Source organism: Carcharhinus amblyrhynchos, chromosome 2, assembly GCF_965287045.1.
Source record: "Carcharhinus amblyrhynchos chromosome 2, sCarAmb.v2.hapA, whole genome shotgun sequence".
NCBI classification, from domain to species: domain Eukaryota; kingdom Metazoa; phylum Chordata; class Chondrichthyes; order Carcharhiniformes; family Carcharhinidae; genus Carcharhinus; species Carcharhinus amblyrhynchos.
The window spans coordinates 78,076,984-78,100,108 of NC_137325.1; the positions used below are offsets into that span (position 1 = coordinate 78,076,984).

A 23,125-nucleotide genomic window follows, 5' to 3' on the forward strand; every position below is an offset into this window, starting at 1 on the left:
TGCAGGTTGGGTTTTTGCGACTCATGCACAAGGACCCCGAGGTCCCTCTGCACCGTCGCATGCTGCAGTTTTTCGCCATGTAAGTAATAATCCTTCCTACCGTTATTCCTACCAAAGTGGACAACTTCACACTTGCCAACATTAAATTCCATTTGCCAGTTCCTGACCCATTCGCCCAGCCTATCTAGATCCTTCTGCAGACTTTTCACACCCTCCGCACAATTTGCCGTTCCACCAATCTTGGTGTCATCAGCAAATTTCAACACCATACACTCAGTTCCCTCCTCCAGATCATCTATATAAATGGTAAATAGCTGAGGCCCCAGCACCGACCCCTGGGGCACTCCACTAGTCACCAACTGCCAATCCGAATAGCACTCATTGACCCCCACTCTCTGCCTCCTATTTGACAGCCAATCCCCTATCCACGCTAACACCCTACCCCCAACTCCATGCCCCCTGACCTTCTGTAATAACCTCTTGTGTGGCGCCTTATCAAACACTTTCTGAAAATCAAGAAACACCACATCCACCGGCTCTCCTCTATCCACCGCCCTAGACACATCCTTGTAGAACTCCAATAAATTCATCAGACACGACTTCCCCTTAACGAAACCGTGCTGCGTCTGCTCTATCAAACAATTCTCCTCAAGATGCCTCGCTGTTTTCTCCTTGATCACGGATTCTAACATTTTACCTACAACAGACGTTAAACCAACAGGCCTATAATTCCCTGCCTTTTGCCTGCCACCCTTCTTAAACAACGGCGTAACATTAGCCGTTTTCCAATCTTCCGGCATTTCTCCAGAATCCAGCGATGTTTGGAAAATAATCACCAAGGCATCCACTATCACCTCTGCCGTGTCTTTCAGAACCCTTGGATGCATTCCATCCGGTCCTGGGGACTTGTCCACAATCAGTCCCTCCAGTCTTTCGAGCACTGCCTCTCTAGTAACAATAATGTCATTCAGGCCCTCCACTCTTACCATCTTTCCATCGCTAACACCCGGCAAACTATTCATGTCCTCCTCCGTGAAGACCGAAACAAAAAAGTTATTCAAGGCCTCAGCCATTTCCCCATCCCCTACCACTAAGTCCCCCCTCTCATCCTCTAAGGGTCCAACGTGCACCCTAGTCAGCCTCTTCCTTTTTATATATTTATAAAAACTCTTACTATCCTTTTTTATATTAAGCGCTAGCCCAGCTTCATAGTTTATCCTACCCTTCTTTATCAACTTCTTTGTCATTCTTTGTTGATATTTAAACCTCTCCCAATCCTCTTCTTGCCCACTACTCTTAGCTACTCTAAACGCATCCGCTTTTAATTTAACACTTTCCTTTACCTCCTTCGTTATCCATGGCTGATTATCTCTCCTCCTACGATCCTTTTTAAGCATCGGAATAAATTTCTGCTGAGCACCAAGAAAGATCTCCTTAAAGATCCTCCACTGTTCCTCAGCAGACCTACCTTCCAATGCGCTCCCCCAATCAACATTCGCCAATTCCTCTCTCATCCTATCGTACTCCCCTCTGTTCAAACAAAGGACACATGCCCGGGAACCCACTTTCTCCTCCTCCATCTGCATCAGAAACTCCACCATACAATGATCACTCTTCCCAAGAGAATCCTTCACCACAAGGTCCCTAATTCTACCTGCCTCATTACATAACACAATGCCACAACCCAATCCATAAACACTATCTCCCTCAGACTCAACTGTCCCAGACGCAGACAACATCCCTATCTGCATTGACAACTGAGAGTTTAATTGATTAATGTCCTGCTGGAACTTGGAGTAATCAGAACTTGGATTCTTTTCACTAACTTGATATACTTTAAACTGACTCATAGACAATATATTCACCTCATTGTTTTGTTCCTGCTTATCTACTTTCCCACAAAATTACTTATTTTCCTCTCTTAACTTCTCAACTAATTCTCTCATAATTTCTCTTTAACTTCATTTTCTCTGACTTCTCACTCTGTAACTCTTCTAAACTAATAATCACAATAACTTTACTCAGTTTCAACAAACATTTTCTTTATCTCCGTTTCTTTCTTTAAAACATCTCTTACTCATGGACCCCAGATCCAAAAACTCACTATAGTATTCTACCCATTTCTCAAGGAGAAATCAAGTCCCAGGAGAACAAGAAGTGACTAAAGGGTGCAGCACCTGCTAATTTACCAATCAGTCCCTCTAAGTCACTTGGTATCAAGGGTATGATGAACACCCCTCTACTCCAGAATTAGGTTTGAGCCTTGCCTCATGGTCAACAATAGAGTTCACTCTTCTCCTTGACTAGCCATCCTTCAAAATCTGCCCTTGGCATCCCAGTCCCATCTCAGTATTGGCACAAGATTCTACCCATAGGGGCCACTCTTTCTTTGTAATATATTCTCTGATTTTTTTTATATATGGGACATTTCTCTGTCTCTGTACCTTTCCTGCTTGGTATAATACTTTTACTGCAGCCTGCAGGTCACTGCATTTACGTTTAAATTCCTCTACGGGTTGCAGCGCAGCCTCTCTCTCACTGGCAGCATGCTGTGCCTTTTGGTAAGCTTTATCACATTGAGCCTGGAACTGGCTCATGTGTATCATATTGATTTGGTTCCTTTCCTCGCGTGTGTTTACCTTCGCTTCTAATTGTTGAATGCGTGTGGTAGCACTCATTCAGTCCTGTTTTAGTTGGGTCACCTGGGCCTCTCTGTCCTGTTTAACCCAGATAACCTCTGCTTCTCTACCAAGGAGCTGTTCCAGACAACCGGCAATTGCAATCACCTTCCTAAGCTTGTGAGCCCTTTTACCCACTTCCTTTTGGGCACGAATCCAACAATTCTCTCCCTCGGATCCCAGGTCCAGTTTTGGGGCATCACCCCACCGTACCCGTTTGGGCCACTTATGATTCAAATATAAACGGAGAACTTCCTCCCATTTAGCATGACAGGCCATAATTATTTCCTTTTAGGATTCGTTACTTGAGAATACGTAAGGAATCAGAGTAGGGGTCCGGTTTTCACTAAATTCCCTCCCACAGATTTTACCCAAATTTTCTAGACTGTTCTAGTTCTAACTACAAGTTTGTCCAAATTGTATTACGGACACCGAGTTTATGGCCCAATTTATTGGTCAAATCTGTATTAGTCCTTCACTCACTTAAGACTGGCCATCACATGGGGCGCCTGCCCTCTTAATTCAGGCTCAGACGGCGTGTTGGATAATACTGGGTTGAAGGTTCAGCTTCGGAGCAACGTATTGCTTTTTATTGAAGTACCGACTGGCTTACAAACTGGCCACATCGGGGAGTTGGTGTTGGACACTGGGTCTTAAGATACCCAGAACAATTTTCTCAGTGGCTTGTAGTGCCTCAGGCTTTATGGGGTATTGTTTGTGGGGAGTGTGGACCGGCCCGCTTATGTGTAGGGGAGGGATTCTTAGGAGGCTGCAGTCTTGTTTTTCCTTGGGGACCCAGTATCCCTGAATCCCACATATATATATATTATTTAAACTCTATACCTTTTAAGCACAATCATGGCCATTGATTATACTCAAAAGGCTAAGAAATTCCAAGAATCTATTTCAATTCAATCCAATCCAATTTCCAAATTTTATTTAAACTTTGTGTCAAACCCCACTGTTTTAAAATCACAATTAGGGGAAGAACATTAAAATATTAATAAAACAACAAACTAAAACATTGATACAACCTCTTTACCAAACACACACAGACACACATGAAAGCTTTCAACATGCATTCCACATTACCTTCATCAGGTTTTTAATTAGATTCTTGTTTTTATCTGCCAGATAGCGGGTGAGGGACCCTCCTGGTCCCCATTCAAAGGTGGTACTATTGCTATCCATGTTAGTTTCCTTTACTAGGGTCAGTAGTTTACCAATCCTGGCTCTAATGCTTTCACAGATACTTGTGTGTGTATCTCTGATTAGGTTACGGTCTTGTGTTCCCACTGTTAGTACGTTTGTACCTTCAGTGGCAACCCGCAGAGCCTGACCTGCATGTAGCGGGGAGATTGCCTCTCTCAGAGGCAGATGAGCTCTGTACAGCCTCTCCGCAGAGGCCGCAGCGTATGGAGAGACTACCGACTACAGTGACCGGGGCCACTAGCTCCTACCCAAACTCCTATCGCTAAATCGACTCTCCAAGGGCAGCCGTTTCCCTATCTCCTTGGGAGTCACCTGGACCTGGGTGTGGACTAGTGTGTAGTCAACCGCAGGCCGGAGTCCCCCGATGTGTAGTCGTTTTTTCGCGCTACCAGAGCTCTCCTGCTTGTAGTGGTCGAGGCACTCACAGAGGCTCCAGACTTAGTAGCGCCCAGACATGTAGCAAACTCCTCGCGGATTTTGCCCCCAGTGGCCCGATCTTTCGCGCCTCAGAGGTCCTTACCGACTTGCAGCACCCGGACTTGTGCCGAATTCAGAAAGTCCGATCTTAGTGGCCCGAAACCTTGGACGTCCTCCTTAACCTTAAATCCCAAGGTGCTGTCTCTGCCTTATACCTTAACCTTAAGTCCCAGGGTAATGTCCCTGCTCTGTACCAGTTAATACCTGTTCTGTCAGGTCCCCTAGTGGGCTGTCAATCTGTGGTCGGGCTTGTCGGGGATCAGCGGAATGTAAAAACAACGCAATGAATCACAATTCGTGATCCCAGCCACCCGCCCAAAAAGAAACTTAAACCCACGTTACCGCTGTGCAGCTACTGAATGGACCCTGTTCACAAGTTCAGATCGTGGCAGCTGTGAAACACCATTCTGGCACTGGGACACTAGTATTCCGCGGATTTGATGAAATGAGTAAAGATACTCACCCAGTGCCAGGAGACGGCGTTCCAGCGATGGTCGCGATCCCGGACGAGCCCCTAATTGTTAGTGCAAGTGGGAAAAACGACCTCTACAGACTCGGGGTGAAGTTCAATAATGGCACAGCTTTATTTTCTTTTATGTCCATGGAGGTGCAGTCAGGACGTACAATCGGACTGTCCCGAAAGCACGCTAAAGGTCCGTCATAACGGGCTATAGTTATACCTGAACTTCGGTGTAGTATGCGATTCAAATGCTAATACTTTATTTACAGTATTTGACTTTAGCCATCCTGTCTCGATGTTTTCGAGTGTTAGGATGATTGTTTTAAGTGTGTGTTAATCGTTTTTGTCTGGTTATTAATAGTCTAGAATCTCTGGGGTTTGAACAATGGGTGTGTGATTGATCTCAAAGATTGGGGGGCCAGGGACGTTTCCTTAGCTATGCTAATTTTTTAGGTGTCTCCATAGGTTGTTTGACTGGTTTAGAAGTGCTGATTTTGATGGGGTGGGGATGAGTTTCTTAATTTAGTTCCTGTAGGTGCCATCCTGTCCAGCTTCCCTTGTGTGCTAGCCCTCATTTGCATTCTAAAAGCATGCTCTTGCCTGCTAATCTATGTCTGTTCCTTTGTGATTTTTAGTGGAGAGGCTCTGAATGTAATTTTAGCCTGCTTCCATATTGTGTCATGATGTGGATATGCCGGCGTTGGACTGGGGTAAACACAGTAAAAAGTCTGACAACACCTGGTTTCAGTCCAACCGATTTATTTGATAGTAAACTCACTAGCTTTCGGGTTAGCCCCTTCGTCAGGTAAATGCTCTCCATTCACCTGATGAAGGGGCTAACTCAAAAGCTAGTGAGTTTACTATCAAATAAATTGGTTGGACTGAAACCTGGTGTTGTCAGATTCCATATTGTGTGCCCAATTTCATAAAATTTGTTGTGCCTATTTTGGGCTGTTATCGGACAAAGGTTATTTAAATGCATTTAAATTGACTTAATGGGCTGCACGCTCAACTTTACCAGCATTTTCTCCTTTACCACCATGTTCGCCCATCTGGAATTGGGGCAAAATGGAAATGCTGCATAGAAGTCCGATTTAGATGCTCCGTTAGTGGGGAGAAAGGGTGGATGTAGTTCCAACGGCTCTCTGCTTGGGATCGGTGGGGGGTGGGGGGATGGTCTGCTGCCACTCTGCCTGAGATCGGTTGGGGGGAAGGCGAGTCTGCTGCCATGCAGCCTGAGATCAGTGGGGAAAAGGGAGGGTCTGCTGCCACTGTGCCTGAGATCTGAGGGGGGAGGGGCCTGCGATCAGTCTGGGCGGCGGGTGTGTGGGGAGAATGTTGTGGGGGCGGGGCAATGCCTGTCGGGGCCGAGGGGAGGCATTATCCAGCCCGGGAGGGATGTGGCAAGAGAGCATTATTCTATTTTTTTCTGCGCGTGTGCAATTGAATGTACTGATCAGAGCTGCAGGATTTCAGGCACATTAAGCCCTGCCCCACAGATTTCTGCAGCATGATTTGGTTTCGCTGACGTTTTTCAGGCAGTGTGTGTATGGGGGCACCTGAAAACAGGTCCAAAAATCAAAACTGAATCGCTCCCAGTTTCAAGTCTGCCCAGCACTTAGAACCAAAATGGTAAAAAAGAACCCACAGTATAAGTTCAAATTATATAACACTCAATCATCCAAACTGAGTGTCACACCTTCTGTGTCTCACCCACAGTATAGTTGAGTTGAACTCAGCTCAATTTTTTGCTTGTTTTCCTTTTCCATTCTATCTGTCTGTCTGTCTCTCTTCCCCCCTCCTTGCTCAGTTTCTCTCTCCCCGCTCCTCGCTCAGTCTCACGCTCTCCCCGCTCGGTCTCGCGCTCTCTCTCCAGAACTTAGACACTTTCTTGACAATTTGCAAGGGCTGAGCCCCTAACCCAGGAGATGCTGTGGATGGGGCTTGAGGGTGTGGGTGTGGGGGTGGGGGTGGGGGTGGAGGTGGAGGGGGGGTGCGGTGATAGTGATATTGATGGTGATGGTGTGGAGGAATTGCAGACAGAATTGGAAATGGTCCGCACAAAGATCCAGAGGAATGGCCAAAGGGGTCATAATGGAAGGAGATGGTATCCCTGCTTCCCTCCACCTCAAGCTTGCTCATTCTTGATCTGATCAGTGGCCGGCAGCTTCCTATACCTGCCTTGCACTCCTGGTTCTATGTTCTCTCCCTGCTGCCTGGGCCTCTGGTTACTGTGGCAGACGTTCCAGCATCAGAACATGGCAGTTGCTAGTCAAGTTCACCATGGATTCTATTTGAACTGAAAATGACCTGCAGCTGTAAATTATGAGATGGCTGACTGTTGTCTTTGCCAACATTTCCAAGACACTTTAAGAATGGTTAGATTTGTATCCATAAAAATGTAAATCTCCACACATTTTTCACAGCTGTTTCATAAATTAATTTTGCTGAAAATAGCAGCACTATATCATTGTGATCTTGACCTGCTACCACTGCGTGAATCAATATTCTTTGAATTTATGAACCTGGCAATTCAGCCATTTGAGTTCAGTTTCAATGACACGTGTGCCCACATAGATGGTGTTGCCATGGGATCTCCCCAAGGTCCAGCTCTTTGTTGAGAAAGGTGAAAAATGTGTCTTTGATGAAACAACACCTAACCTCCTACCCTTCGTATATTTCCAATACGTGAATGATATCTTTGCTATATTTAAATCACAGCTGCATGTAATAATTTTCTTACATGTCTCAATGGGCTCCATGCCGTATTCAAATTCACCTTTCAGATGGAGCAGTCAAATGAACTCCCTTTCCCTGATGTGCTAGTTGGTATTCACCACTAACAGAATGTTGCCGTCAAGCCAAAATGATGTACTGCCTCTCACAGAAATTAGTAATATGGTATCTGAATTTCAGTGCCAGTATGTAGGCCATACATCCCAAAGACTGGCGGATTGCATCAAAATAATGTACCCCAGCTGCTGTTCACAACAGGCAAAATACAGACCATACCCATCCAGCATGTGTGTGCAAAGCTCAAAACAAAGTGTCCCTGATTCTGCAATTGGACAACATTTGCTAAATAATCCTCAGCATACTAAGAATTACATGGGCAATCAATTTAAGATAGTCAGGCTTGTAATGTGGTGCATTTGCGTGTACTGAAAGCAACATATATTAATACACACTATCCTGTTTTTTGCAGCCAGAAAGAACATGTACACACACAGCGCCTAATTTAGCTAAACAAGATGTGACATCAATTCATTGACTCAGTATTCAGGGCAATACCTGGAACATTCGAGGTGAAACTGCCTAGTTGAAATTTCAAACAATGCTTGCAATTAACTGTCAGTCACCTGGTACAGTGCCCATGGCCATGTCTCCACCATTAGGAGTCCAGTTGCCAACCAATCAGCTCGCTCTTCTCATGCAGTTACATTGGTATTCTTGCAAAGTGCCCTGGTGAGTGCGAGACAAAAAGTTTCAACATGTCTTTTTATTCAGCATTGCCCAAGTTCTGTACTAACAAACTACCATAAATTGGTTTGTCGCCATGAAATTCAAAATGACTATTTCCTTTTTCTCTGTTTGAATAATATTTTCTTGAGATACATATATCTGAATATATAATGTTTGAACATGTCCTGTGTGCCCCCCAAAATCACAGCACCATTTCATTGTTATTGTTGTCACTATTATAATAGGTATGAATAGTTAGGTCATTAGTGAAGCAGGTAATCATGTAGTGATAATGTGTCTTTCGATTCTTTGGTACCTGACTGAGGTAAATAATGGATTTCAATAATGTGAATCATGCTGACTGCAGCAAATGGTTTGCAAAAAGCCCATGATGGATACTGCTAGAAACCAGAATTTTATCAACTTACTTCCTGACGGGATATTGGGAACCTGATTTACTAATTAGCAAGCTTTGCAGAAGCTCTTTCCCTCAGCCACAGCATTATCATCCTGTCTCCAAGTTCCTTGACTGATCAGAAATTATGGGCAGGAAAGACATGTCTAAACAAGCAATGATTTCTATTTAAAGCTATGTTGGCAGGACTCCGAATGTCAGAACTGAGTGAATATTTGAATATCACAGTGAGAAAAGAGGACATTGATACAGAATGGTGATATGGCAGAGACAAAACATCCAGGCCAATTCTCAGATTATCCCTGAAGGTAATGTTGAATGTAGAAAGGGCAAGAAGAAAAGTTCTCTTTACTGATGACATGGGCATAAGTTTAAGGTGAGAAGGGAGAGATACAAAAGGATCCAGAGGGGCAATGTTTTCACACACAGGGTCTGGAATGAGCTGCCAGAGGTGGTAGTAGAGCGGGTACAGTTTTGTTTTTTAAAAAGCATTTAGACATGGATATAGAGAGATATGGGACTGGGTGGCATGGGCAAGTTGGGCCGAAGGGCCTGTTTCTATGCTGTAAACCTCTGTGACAATGGCAAAAGAAGGAGGCCTAACCAAGCAGGCATGGCTTTAAGTAGCAGATACAGTGAGCAGCAGCAACATGCACCAAGGACCGAGGCAGTGGTCAAGTAAGATTTAATGACCTCAAAGTCTGGCAAATTTAATTTCCTGCAACTCTTGGCTGATAGCTATCACTCTCTCACCTCCCTAGCATTCTCATGCACAGCATTCTTCTGACTGTCGCACCATTTTTCTCTTTAGCTTCCTCCTCAAATCTCCATCTCAACAAACGACAGTTAACCTCACACTCATCCTATTGTATCCATCCTCTATAGTAATGCTGCTTAAATCTTCACCCTTCATCCTCAGCAATCAGTTCATTTCTCATGCTCCGAACTCTGCTTTTCATTATTGCTGAAGAACCCACAACTCCAAGTGGATTCGGAGAACCTAAGGGTGGACTTCAGCCGTGACCACTCCAAAATTGCAGCAGAGGAGGAAACATATGAGATCGTGAGGGAATGAGGGTGGTACTATTACTAGCCCTTATCATTGGAGTGATTGGAGCGGCCCAGAGACCTGTTGAACATATTTTATAAAGCACTGCCATTTGGCACTTACAGGCCATCATGTTAAATCGATATCACCAACATATTAAATGCCATGATGTGCATAATAATAACTTGGAACTCTACTTTCAGCACAAGTTCATTTATTCCATCTCCCAAAGATGCTTCCTAGGTCCTGATCAAACTTCCCGCTAATTATTTTGGCATGTGTGGGCAATTTATTTAAGAGCTAAAAATTTTTGCACAGATGCGCACACATAATAACTTAAAAGGCCAAATTGTGCATGGCCTGCAGAGGAACTTTCAGGTGGTCATGCAGTTTACATGGAATCAAAAGAGAAAATGCTGGAAAATCTCAGCAGGTCTGACGGCATCTGTAAGGAGAGAGAAAAGAACTGACATTTCGAATCCAGGTGACCCTTTTTTAAGGCTCAGTGTTTTCTTTCAGATGCTGCCAGACTTGCTGAGATTTTCCAGCATTATCTCTTTTGGTTTTAGATTCCAGCATCTGCAGTAATTTGCTTTTATGTAGCTTACATGAACATTGGTTCTGATGGAAATGAGGAGGAACTTGAGCAGTTGTCAGAAGAAAACCAGCATTCCAAGGGTTATTTTAAAAATTCACTTACAGGATGTGGGATTTGTTGGCTAGGCCAGCATTTATTACCCATTGCTAGTTGCCATTCAAAAGGTGGTGAATGATGAGCTGCCTTCTTCAACTATTGCACTCTTTGAGGTGTAGGTGCATCCACTGTGTTGTTAGGGAGGGAATTCCAGGATTTTGACCTGACGACGGTGAAGGAACTGCAATATATTTCCAAGTGAGGATGGTGAATGGCTGGGACAGAACTTCCAGGTGGTCACGTTCCCAGATATCAGTTGCACTTGTCCTTCTAGATGGTAACAGACTTCGGTTTGGAAGGTGCTGCCTAAGGAATATTGGTGAATCCCTGAAGTGCACCTTGTCAATGGTACACATGACTGCCACTGTTTGTCAGTGGTGAAGGAATTCAAGGTTTGTGGAAAGGGTAGCTGCAGTTATTAGCTGCTTTGTCCTGAATGATGTCAAGCTTCTTGAATGTCGTTGGTGCAGCACTCATCCAGGCAAGGGGAGAATATTCCATTACAATCCTGACTTAGAAACATAGAAACTAGAAGCAGGAGTATGCTATTTGGCCCTTCAAGCCTACTCCACCATTCATTTGGATCATGGCTGATCATCAAATTCGATATCCTGATTCTTCCTTCCCCCCGCCCCCAATCCCTCAATCCCTTTAGTTTTGTCTAATTACTCCTTGAAATCAGACAATGTTTTGGCCTCACTTACATTCTGTGGTAGTGAATTCCACACATTTATCACCCTCTGGATGAAAAATTTCTCCTCATCTCAGTCCTAAAAGGTTTAACTTTTATCCTCAAACAATGACCCCTAGCTCTGGATTCCTCCACATTGGGAACATTCTTTCTGAATCTACCCCATAGTTGTGCCTTGCAAATGGTGGATGGACTTTGGGAGTTCAGAAGGTGAGCTAGTCACCCCCTAGCCTTTGACCTGCCCTGGTAGCCATGGCTAGTCGAGTTCCATATCGCAATCTCAATTTATATATGCCCAGAATAAATATTTCACACAATCCTTTCCTGTAATGTTCATGTTTCTATCAAATATCAAAACAAAAGTCTTTTTCATAAGATGCTTGGGTTTTTATTGCATTATCTGATTTGTTTCATCAAAAGCTATTAGTGAAATATGTATTTTTAATAACATTAGAACACATGCCTTGCAGAAGTAATTCAATCTTGCACTAGATGATAGATAAATTGAATTTTGTTTATCTTGGATGGAATTCATTTCTTTTAGTGCATTGGTACGTATGTGCCTTATGTATGATTTAGGCTACAGCATTAGAACTTGTTAGAGCTTTCAAGATGGATTGGCTGCTTTGCAATTAGAAGTAAGTGTTGAGCATGAACAAAGGTTCTCAGTCAATGTGAAGTGAATGAGAGGCATTCTTGTAATGGAGGCATTTCAAGTGCAGTTTTTGCAGTATGTATTAAGGCAAATTACTCTAACAACTGCTGGTCCTATGGTATCACAATTTGACATTTTCCACAACAAAAAGATAGAATTAAAATTATACAAGGTGTCAGTTAAAGATGAAGTAGATAAAAAGAAAATATACTCAAATGAAACAATGTTGTGTTTATATATTCTCAAAATTCTCAAAGGATGCAATCCGTTAGTACTTTCAGATTTTAAATATGCCTTCCCAATTGCTGTTATTTTGAGTTCCAGAAAACTTTAGAGAAATCTAGATATTTAAAATCTCTGTAATACTAATGCTTTTCCTGTTGTGACAGATTGAGAGTAGTTGTTAATTTAAACATGTTGGCTACACATTTTAATTACTTCATTTTACTATCATAGCTATGTGTTCTCTACAATTCAGAATTGTACAGAAATTTGATAAAGTAGCAATTTTATTCCAGGCTGGTAAATAAAATGTCAAAACCTTAACTAAAACCCTTCCCCTCCCTTGATTTTATTTCATGATGATGGGCAATGCAATGCAAGTGCGCATGCAGATGAAACAGAGGGCATGGTCAAGTAATCCCTGAGATTTCAGAGTACCTGCACACTCATGATTGCTGCGGATCACTTACTGAAAGATGCCAAAGTTGGATTAGTACAACACCTTAGAAGTGAAAATAGATTAGAGATGTATAAAGTTACATATAGCAGCAATTCTAAAACAGTGAAAGATATGCCTGAAGTTTCTGTTGAATTTGGTTGCAACAATGTAAGAGGGGAGTGATTGGAAGTTGAAATGGTGAACCGCAGGGGTGGCACGGTGGTTAGCACCATTGCCTCACTGTGCCAGGGACCTGGGTTCAATTCCACCTCAGGTGACTGACTGTGTCCAGTTTGCATGTTCTCCTCGTGTCTGCGTGAGTTTCCTCCAGGTGCTCCGGTTTCATCCCACAGTCCAAAGATGTGCGGGTTAGGTTGATTGGCCATGTTAAATTGCCCTGTAGTGTGAGGGAGATTAGCAGGATAAAACGCGGGGTTATGGGGATGGATCCTGGGTGAGATTGTTGTTGGTGCAGGCTCGAAGTGCCGAATAGCCTTTTACTAAGATCATACCTGTGAACTGAATGCATGTCTCTTTCAAAGAAACCATCCATGTCTCCCGCAATAGGGAAGAACACACCATGAGCAGCAAATATAGTATATCATTTTGGAGGAAGTGGATGTGAATTTGGAACCATAGACAATTATATATGAAAAGGTAAATTTAAAACCAAAATAGTGGAAATATTCAGCAAGTCAGCAGCAGCTTTGGAGTGGAAAATAGGAGTTAACATTTCATCTTGGTGAACTATAGAATGGCCCCTAAGAGAACCAAGCACTGAGGTTTAGTGATAATGCACTGGGGGTACTCTTTAGGCAGTGGCGGATTGGCAGGTGGGACATACTTTAACCCATGATGAGAGCCAGAGTTTGACCAACCTCACCACAGCAGCTTGGGAGCAGGTCGTCAACATAATCAGCAATAAATGATCCCAGAGGACAACCGCCATCTCGTGTAATAAGAGGATGAATTCGCTTCACCAGGCTAAGTGCCCCTTCTCCTCACTCTCAGGGTTACAGTCTACAGGGATCTCACACTCCCAGTACAAGGGATATCACCACTGATTCTCTCGCATATACTGTAACATCCTGTCGCATCCAGTACAGCTTGCACCCTCAGTCCTTATAGCGGTCCGCTCAGTTCCTACAGCTGACCATTCAGCACCCACAGAAGGCAGGCATTGCTTATCACCTGTTGTGAGATCTGTCTTGTTCACTGTCTGTCCGTGTGTCTTTATATAGGATAAGATTGCCCATAACGACAGGGAGAGATCTCAGTCCAAAGGTGGGTTTCCTGAGCTTTGGTCACTCAGCATTCGAAGAGCAGGCAGTAGACCTGACTTGCGAGAACTGGGACCATACCTGCACTGAGGATAAGAATGGTGTTTCCAAAACCTCAAACTATGAAAGCTTTGTAATGTCACTGTGCAGCCAATGACTCGTTATCTCTTCTCTCTTTAACAGGCACCCACAGAAAGGCTTTGTAATGTCACCAGCAGCCAGCCCCCATTCCACCTCAGGTGACGATCCTGAGGATCCAGTAGATATAGAGCTATTACAGTATTTACTTGTACCCCAGTCCAGCGCAAAGACACACACCTCAGTGGGATCTAATTTTAGAGTAGGCTCAGGGTCATCATTTGGTGAGCACAGCACTGAATCGGGCCCATGTTCTTGGTTTTTGTGTGGATATATGAGCCTGGTGGAATGAAAATGCTGAGGCCTTCAGTGGCATCAGAGTGAAGCTCTAATACATCTCATGTGCCTCTTTGTTATCGAAGATTAGAGTACTTAATGCCTAAATGGAGTGTCAGGATTTTCGGGCCCACAAATACCAAGGTAATGCTGTAGCAAAGACATGGCCAGGACAGCTTGACAGAGATCAGACTATGATGCTAGTGGAGCTTTCACTACTGAAAGATGACCTGAAATGCTGGCTCACATTTATGAATGGGAGTTACCAATGACTTTGTCCTGCAGATAGACCTCACATCTGAAAAAATGGATCACCTTGTGACTGTCAACAAACCTACCCTTGGAAGAAAGCGTGTTGGATTCTGGACTCGCGTAAAACCATAATTTGAATTTAATTGTGGTCTGACCCTGTAGCCTGTTTTTTCTCTTATCTTTCTTTTATTGTATGAGTGCAAAAAGGGGAGAACAGTGCAAAACTCCTTTCTGTATATTGTGTGTGTGTGTGTGAAATAAATAAGAAAAGAATTAACAAAGTGAACACTGGTGCTCTAAAAATATGTCTGGGAACTGAATGAAAAATAAGAGTCAAAGTGAGCATTGGTGCTATAGAGCAACACGGTGGCACAGTGGTTAGCACTGCTACCTCATAGCACCAGGGACCTTGGTTTGATTCCTGTCTTGGGTCTTTGTCTCTGTGGAATTTGTCCATTCTCCCCATGTCTGCGTGGATTTCCTCTGGGTCCTCTTGTTTAAAGTTAGTGGAAAATATAGAACACTACAGCACAAACAGGCCCTTCGGCCCAGAAGTTGCGCCGATCACATCCATACCTACCAAGCCATAGAACTATCTGTAACTCCCAATCCCATTAAATCCCATACACTCATCCAGAAGTCTTTTAAAAGCCCCCAGTGAGATCGCACCTACCACCACTGACGGCAACCGATTCCACTCACTCACCACTCTCTGAGTGAAGAACTTACCCCTAACATGTCCTCTGTACTTGCTTCCCAGCACCTTAAACCTGTGTCCTCTTGTAGCGACCATCTCAGCCCTGGGAAATAGCCTCCGAGAATCCAACCTATCCCTCTCAACATTTTATAAACCTCTATCAGGTCACCTCTCAACCTTTGTCTCTCCAGGGAGAACAGACCTAGTTCCCTCAACCTATCTTCATAAGGCATGCCTCCCAATCCAGGCAACATCCTTGTAAATCTCCTCTGCACCCTCTCAATAGCCTCCACATCCTTCCTGTAGTGAGGCAACCAGAATTGCGCACAGTACTCCCAGTGGGGTCTGACCAGGGTCTTACGAAGTTGCAGCATTACCTCCCGACTCCTAAACTCAATCCCTCAATTAATGAAGGCCAGTACACCATATGCCTTCTTGACCACTTGAAGTTTATTCATTAGTCACAAGTAGGTTTACATTGACACAGCAATAAAGTTACTGTGAAAATCCCCTAGCTACCACACTCCAGTGCCTGTTTGGGTACACTGAGGGAGAATTTAGCCTGGTCAGTGCACCTAACCAACATGTCTTTTGGACTGTGGGAGGAAACCGGAGCACCCAAAGGAAACCCACACAGACATAAGAACATAAGAAATAGGAGCAGGAGTAGGCCATCTAGCCCTTCGCGCCTGCCCCACCATTCAACAAGATCATGGCTGATCTGAAGTGGCTCAGTTCCACTTTCCCGCTTTCTCCCCATAACCCTTAATCCCCTTGCCTACCAAAAACCTATCTACCTGCGTCTTAAATATATTTAGCGAGGTAGCCTCAACCACTTCAACGGGCAGAGAATTCCAGAGATGCACCACCCTTTGAGTGAAGAAGTTCCTCCTCAACTCTGTTCTAAACTGCCCCCCCCTTATCTTGAGGCTGTGCCCTCTAGTCCTGCTGTCCTTTCTGAGTGGGAAGAACCTCTCCACCTCTACCCTATCCATCCCTTTCATCATCTTATACGTCTCAATGAGATCGCCCCTCATCCTTCTAAACTCTAACGAGTACAAGCCCAGTCTATTTAGCCTCTCCTCATAGCTCAACCCCCTCAACTCCAGTATCAGCCTAGTGAACCTCCTCTGCACTCCCTCCGAGGCCAAAATATCCTTGCGCAGGTGCGGCGACCAAAACTACACACAGTACTCCAGTTGCGGCCTCACCAGTGCCCTGTACAGTTGCAGCAAGACCTCCCTACTTTTATATTCAATCCCCCTCGTTATGAAGGCCAGCATCCCATTTGCCTTCCTGACCACCTGCTGCACCTGTAGGCTGGGTTTTTGCGACTCATGCACAGGGGCCCCCAGGTCCCTCTGCACCATAGCATGCTGCAGCTTTTCACCCTGTAAGTAGTAGTCCTTCCTACCATTATTCCTACCAAAGTGGATAACCTCACACTTGCCAACATTGTATTCCATCTGCCAGGTCCTCGCCCACTTGCTCAGCCTATCTAGATCCCTCTGCAGACTTCCCACACCCTCCGCACAATTTGCCGTTCCACTTATCTTTGTGTCATAAGCAAATTTCGACACCTTACACTCGGTTCCCTCCTCCAGATCATCTATATAAATGGTAAATAGCTGAGGCCCCAACACCGGTCCCACTAGTCACCAACCGCCAATCTGAATAGCACCCATTGACACCCACTCTCTGCCTCCTATTTGACAGCCAATCCCCTATCCACGCTAACACCCTACCCCCAACTCCATGCCCCCTAACCTTCTGTAACAACCTTTTGTGCAGCACCTTATCAAACACCTTCTGAAAATCGAGAAACACCACATCCACCGGTTCCCCTCTATCCAGCGCACTAGACACATCCTCATTGAATTCCAATAAATTCGTCAGACACGACTTCCCCTTAATGAAACCGTGCTGTGTCTGCTGTATCAAACAATTCTTCTCAAGATGCCTCGCTATTTTCTCCTTGATTACGGATTCAAGCATTTTTCCTACAACAGACGTCAAACTAACCGGCCTATAATTCCCTGCCTTTTGCCTGCTACCCTTTTTAAACAGCGGCGTAACATTAGCCATTTTCCAGTCTTCCAGCACTTCCCCGGAATCCAGCGAGGTTTGGAAAATAATCACCAAGGCATTCACTATCACCTCCGCCATTTCCTTCAGAACCCTTGGATGCATTCCATCCAGTCCTGGGGACTTGTCCACCATCAGTCCCTCTAGTCTGTCGAGCACTGCCTCTCTAGTAACAATAATCTCATTCAGGCCCTCCATTCCTACCATCTTACCATCATTGGGTGCTATTCGGATTGGCGGTTGGTGACTAGTGGAGTGCCCCAGGGGTCAGTGCTGGGGCCTCAGCTATTTACCATTTATATAGATGATCTGGAGGAGGGAACCGAGTGTATGGTGTCGAAATTTGCTGATGACACCAAGATTGGTGGAACGGCAAATTGCGCAGAGGGTGTGGAGAGTCTGCAGAAGGATCTAGATAGGCTGGGCGAATGGGCCAGGAAATGGCAAATGGAATTTAATGTTGGCAAGTGCGAGGTGGTCCACTTTGGTAGGAATAATGGTAGGAAGGACTATTACTTACGTGGCGAAAAACTGCAGCAGGCGACGGTGCAGAGGGACCTTGGGGTCCTTGTGCATGAGTCACAAAAACCCAGCCTGCAGGTGCAGCAGGTGGTCAGGAAGGCTAATGGGATGTTGGCATTCATAGCGAGGGGTATTGAATATAAAAGTAGGGAGGTCTTGCTGCAGCTGTATAGGGCACTGGTGAGGCCGCAGCTGGAGTACCGTGTGCAGTTTTGGTCGCCGCACTTACGCAAGGATATTTTGGCCTTGGAGGGAGTGCAGAGAAGGTTTACTAGGCTGATGCCGGAGTTGAGGGGGTTGAGCTATGAGGAGAGGCTGAATAAACTAGGCTTGTACTCGTTAGAGTTTAGAAGAATGAGGGGTGACCTCATTGAGACATATAAGATGATGAATGGGATGGATAGGATAGAGGTGGAGAGACTCTTCCCGCTCAGAAAGGACAGTAGGACTAGGGGGCACAGCCTCAAGATAAAGGGGACGCGGTTTAGAACGGAGTTGAGGAGGAACTTCTTCACTCAAAGGGTGGTGAATCTCTGGAATTCTCTGCCCGTTGAAGTGGTGGAGGCTGCCTCGCTAAATATTTTTAAGACGCGGGTTGATGGGTTTTTGATAAGCGAGGGGATTAAGGGTTATGGGGAGAGGGCGGGAAAGTGGAACTGAGCCACGACAGATCAGCCAGGATCTTATTGAATGGCAGGGTAGGCTTGAAGGTCTAGATGGCCTACTCCTGCTCCTATTTCCTATTTCTTATGTTCTTAACACCCGGCAAACATGGGGAGAATGTGCAAACTCCACACAGACAGTGACCCAAGTGGGAATCGAACCCGGGTCTCTGGCGCTGTGAGGCAGCAATGCTAACCACTGTGTCGGTCCTGCCCAATTGTGGGTTTCCTCCCACACTCCAAAGATATGTGGATTAGGTTGATTGGCCATGCTAAATTGCCCCTTAGTAGAGTAAATAAGTAGGGTGATGGGAAATAGGGCCTGGGTAGGATTGTAGTCGCTGCACTCTCAATGGACCAAATGGCCTCCTGCATTGTAGGGATTCTATGGATTCATGGTTGGATCACACCAAATTTAAGGGTTGGGGAAAGTATGCTGCCACTTATAAAGGGAGAAATCAAAAAACAGCTTTCTGTTTACAGATATGTCAACTGAGGAGAAACCAGGGCTGTTTAATTGAATGTCTCTCCTTTACATAAGAATTGGCTGCTCCATCCATTATGTACTCATGCTCATTTCTGTGAAAATATTGGACAGGCGCATGATTGCACAGAAGGCTGCAATGTTCACCTTCTAGTCACAAGCCAGAGAACCATTGTGGAGTCCATGCCTTGCATTTGTCCTGGCCATTGGACACCTCATTCGATCACCTTGAGATTCAAATGCAGGCAAATATGCAACCCAATCCGCCATGAAAATCAGGAGTGGAAAATTTTAACATTTTACACCAGTGGGAAACTGACCTTTGTCCACACTCTGAATTTTCCAATTCAGCCTGCCATGATAACTGCTGCTAACAGGACCAGAAAACTCCACCTGATATCTTTTTATTAAAGGAGTTCTATTTCATTTGTTGTCTAAACTCACTAAATTTGTGAGCTTTCCTATTAAAGTACTTATGCAAATTACCTGCATTAATGAAATAAAGGTAAAAAACAATAAAATAACTTGACTATAGGAAGAATTCCATAAGACTGAAGAGGGGTTTTACAACATTAAATTTTCCATGGATTTGCAGAACCTATGCTTGTTTTTTGACAAGTATTACAATTATACAAATGCTAGTCTGACAAGGTAGGCCCTGTTGAAAAACATTTTTTGTACTTGCTTTCCAGGTTCAATTTCATTTTGTTCTGTGATGGCATAAGAATGATGGCTTTTTTCTAAGTGTACAGGGCTAGAACAATTCATTAATTCACAAAACTGAACTTGTTTTATTGTTAAATAGTTTAGTAATAAACAAAACCTGTGTGCATTATATTCATATCTATTATACCTAAAGGATGAATGGACAGAGTACTAATTCTAACCATCCACAGGAAAAACACATTAAAAAATAGGAGCATTAACAGTATATTGAAAGTCTCCTTTGTCCAAAAACTGCTCATAAGATAAATGAGTTTGATTAACTTCAGTCCCTGTTCTAGTGAGCATAATTCACAACTCCCTATAATTTAGCAATAAATAGTAGTCTGTCTGAAAGGCTGCAAAATGTCTTGTGTGTGGAATGTCATACTGGTGAAGAGTTGCTGTTGAAATTATGGTTAAGCTGCATTATAGGGACAACACTGATCAATTTATCTTTTAGTCATGATAATGATGTGCTATCATGCTCTCATTGTGTTTGGGTAGGTGGGAAAATGATTCAAGACTTAAGTAAAAGAAAATAAAATTCAAGCAGAAGAGTATGGTGTATAGAATTGTTCTAAAATATAACTAAAAACTGGGTTTAGCAAAGAGTTTAAAGGCCCGATGCACTTCACATGAAAACAGCAAATAGATGAAATAGGTAGAATTTGAAGCTTGACTTATATTCATTCAGTAAAACTTTTATTAATTCCATTTTGATCCCCTTCCCTCCCATCCAGGTGAACATGACTGGGATAAACAGCATCGTGTATTTTGGCTGGTTTGAAGGCAAGGATCCAGATCCGAAAAAGAACCCTGGAGAAATTACTATGTATTCCTACCTTGTATTTTACAAGTAAAATCACAAATTCTTGCTAACGAGTACTTGAAATTATTACTAACTCAGAAGGAGTTTGCGATCAAATACTAGGCGTTTATTACTGAGGTAACAAGCTGTTGGCTAAATGTTGCTGTCTGTATTCCGCTGGCATGTTTGTTTGATGATACTGTCTTTAATGATCACTGTCAAAATGTTTTAGAATAAATAACTGAATGTTACTTGGGTCAGCTTCATAGGCCATATTTTACAAAGCTGCATAGCAATTTTCAGCTTAATATTTTCCTGAAAGACTACTGATGTGCAGAACCAAAACTGATCAGATCTGCCACAGAAAAATATAAGCTGTGCTAAAGGCTACTGCTAATTTTCTACTGCTATATTTTAATTCTGGTAACTAAACGTTACTTTTACTTTTGTCAAAATATATATAATTTTTTAAGGCCTGAGTTAGACTTAATTTTATTCCTTGCATTATAAAATAGTATTACTTTTTCTTGAAACAAAATATTTCTTCACATTCTAACCCTTGTGATTTGAAAAGAAACAGCTAAACTTTGCTATTACATATCCACATTCCTTGCAAAGGCATGAGGCGTGAATTACTTTGTTCATTGCATAAAAGATCTAAATAAAAGTGAAAGCTGGCTACCAAAAATAAGGCTGACCAATAAAGCTGTCTCTTCACATGACTCAGAAAACTAATATGCCGTCTCTGTTGGTTATATCATTGTTGCATTAAGTCATGTCATTTACCACAAAGTGGCACTGAGAATTCACATTCCTTTGCATCATAGTTCCATTCTCTTATTTTATGCCCTCAGTTTGTGTGCTGTGAAAAAATTGTTTGAGTGTTACTGTTTTTTTAAAAAGTAGCTTGTAAGTTTGGTCCTAGTCTTTCAATTTGTTGCATGTGGTTGAGAAGTTAGTATTTCTGTTCAAATAACCTGTTTTAAAGTTATCTGTCAGTTGTATCTTGATGGCAGGGTTAAACTTGGAGTTTTGCAGATTACATGACCCAAATATATTACACAGCTGCTGTGATGCACAGTAAGAATGAGCTTTCCTGTGTCAGCTGCTTAGCAATGGCTGGTCTTGGATTTTATAGCCAAGAAGTCACTTAAGAGTAGATGGCTGCAGTTTCAATGACATTACTCCACAGATGAGTTGCTTCTGAAATCTTTGGTAACTAAAATTACATTGAACTTTATCACAATGAAATTCACTAAGTAGCTGGACAACCTTTCTTGGAGATACTCCAGGGCAATTTCTAATTTGTAGCTCATGGATCACACAGACATCCTGAATACTAAGATTCTGACATTGTAAGTTTGGCTGTGTGCTTATATTTCTTATCTGCTGGTTTGCATGTTTGAATTTAGTAGACCCGAAGATTTAGAAAAAGCTCTTCTCGGTGTTATTTTCTCATTGCTGGATCTATAATCAGCTCCTCCAGATCTGCGTGTATCAATAACTTGAGATATGTGTATGTTAATGGGAATATGAATTTGAACTTTGTGTGGCCCTCAGGATTCTTGGGTACAAATTTGAATGATCTACAAAGGCAAAGGACTTGAACGTCTCTGCTACAATTCAACCAAAGTATAGCAACTTCAAAGCACTGGCTGACTGCAACAGAAAATTGAAGTATACTTTCCCCACTTGAAATGGTCATTTGGATTATTTCAGTTGAAAAATGAAGTACTGTTTAAAGCACAGGTTATTTGGGTATATTTACATAATTATTGTTATGTATCTCTCTAAATTATAGTCACCAATTTCAACTTTATAATAATTTGTGCTCAGAATTTTGAAGTTTCTTTGAAGCTATTTTATTGAAATCTTTCATATTGATTGTCTGATGATAGTGATTCACTGTAGCACTATAGGTTAAGCAGATAGTCTGTCAGAGCCAATGCTGTTTACAGCAGGAAATAGATTTTCAAAGGTATATTTTGTAATTTTGGGACTTTGTTGCCATGGGCACCCAGGGCAGACGCAGGATAAATCCAAACTCCAACTAATGTTTGATGCGAATGTTTAGCTATTTTTGATTTATGATAGTTGAACAGTTAATCTTGAAATATGAGCTGCTGGCTTTGAAACATTGAATTGTGGCAAAGATTGTGTATTCAAGCCCAAAGATTGGCACAGTTATATGTACTAGAGAACAGCAGTAGTTCCAGGGGAAGCAATGGCACAGTGGTATTGTCACTGGATCAGTAATCCCACCACGACACATTAGCAGATGATGGAATTTGAATTCAATAAAAAATCTGGAATTAAAGGTCTAATGATGACCACAAAACCAAAGTTGATTGTTGAAAATGCACATCTCTTAATGGGAGGAAACTTGCTGCCCACATCAATGCGGTTAACTCTTAAATGCCCTCTGAAACAGCCTAGCAAGCCATTTAGTTGTAGCCAACCATGTTGACCCAGGCACAGGAAACAACAATTGTAAAACCAGTCCTATTGACTCTGCAAAGTCCTCCTTACTAACATATGAGGGCTGGTGCTAACAACTGACATAGTCATTCTTACAGAATCTTGCCTTACGGACAATGTCATCATTATCCTTGGCAATACCCTGTCCCATCAGCAGGGCAGACCCAGCAGAGTTGGCGGTACAGACACGAGGGAGTTGCTCTGGGAGTCCTCAACATTGACTCCTGACTACCATGAAGTCTCATGGCATTGGATCAAACATGGGCAAGGATTACCACAACTGGT

The 23,125-nt window shown here is 43.2% G+C and overlaps 1 protein-coding gene across 1 annotated transcript in view; it reads left to right on the forward strand.

Moving 5' to 3' along the window:
* The window catches only part of LOC145355530 (uncharacterized), a 201,272-nt gene extending 180,175 nt beyond the window's left edge, over positions 1 to 21,097 (forward strand). The window contains exon 12 of the mRNA XM_080207775.1: positions 20,295 to 21,097. Within this exon, the coding sequence (XP_080063901.1) occupies positions 20,295 to 20,414 (120 nt within the window). The 3' untranslated portion in view covers positions 20,415 to 21,097. The remainder of the gene's footprint in view (positions 1 to 20,294) is intronic.
* Positions 21,098 to 23,125: the final 2,028 nt, after the last annotated feature.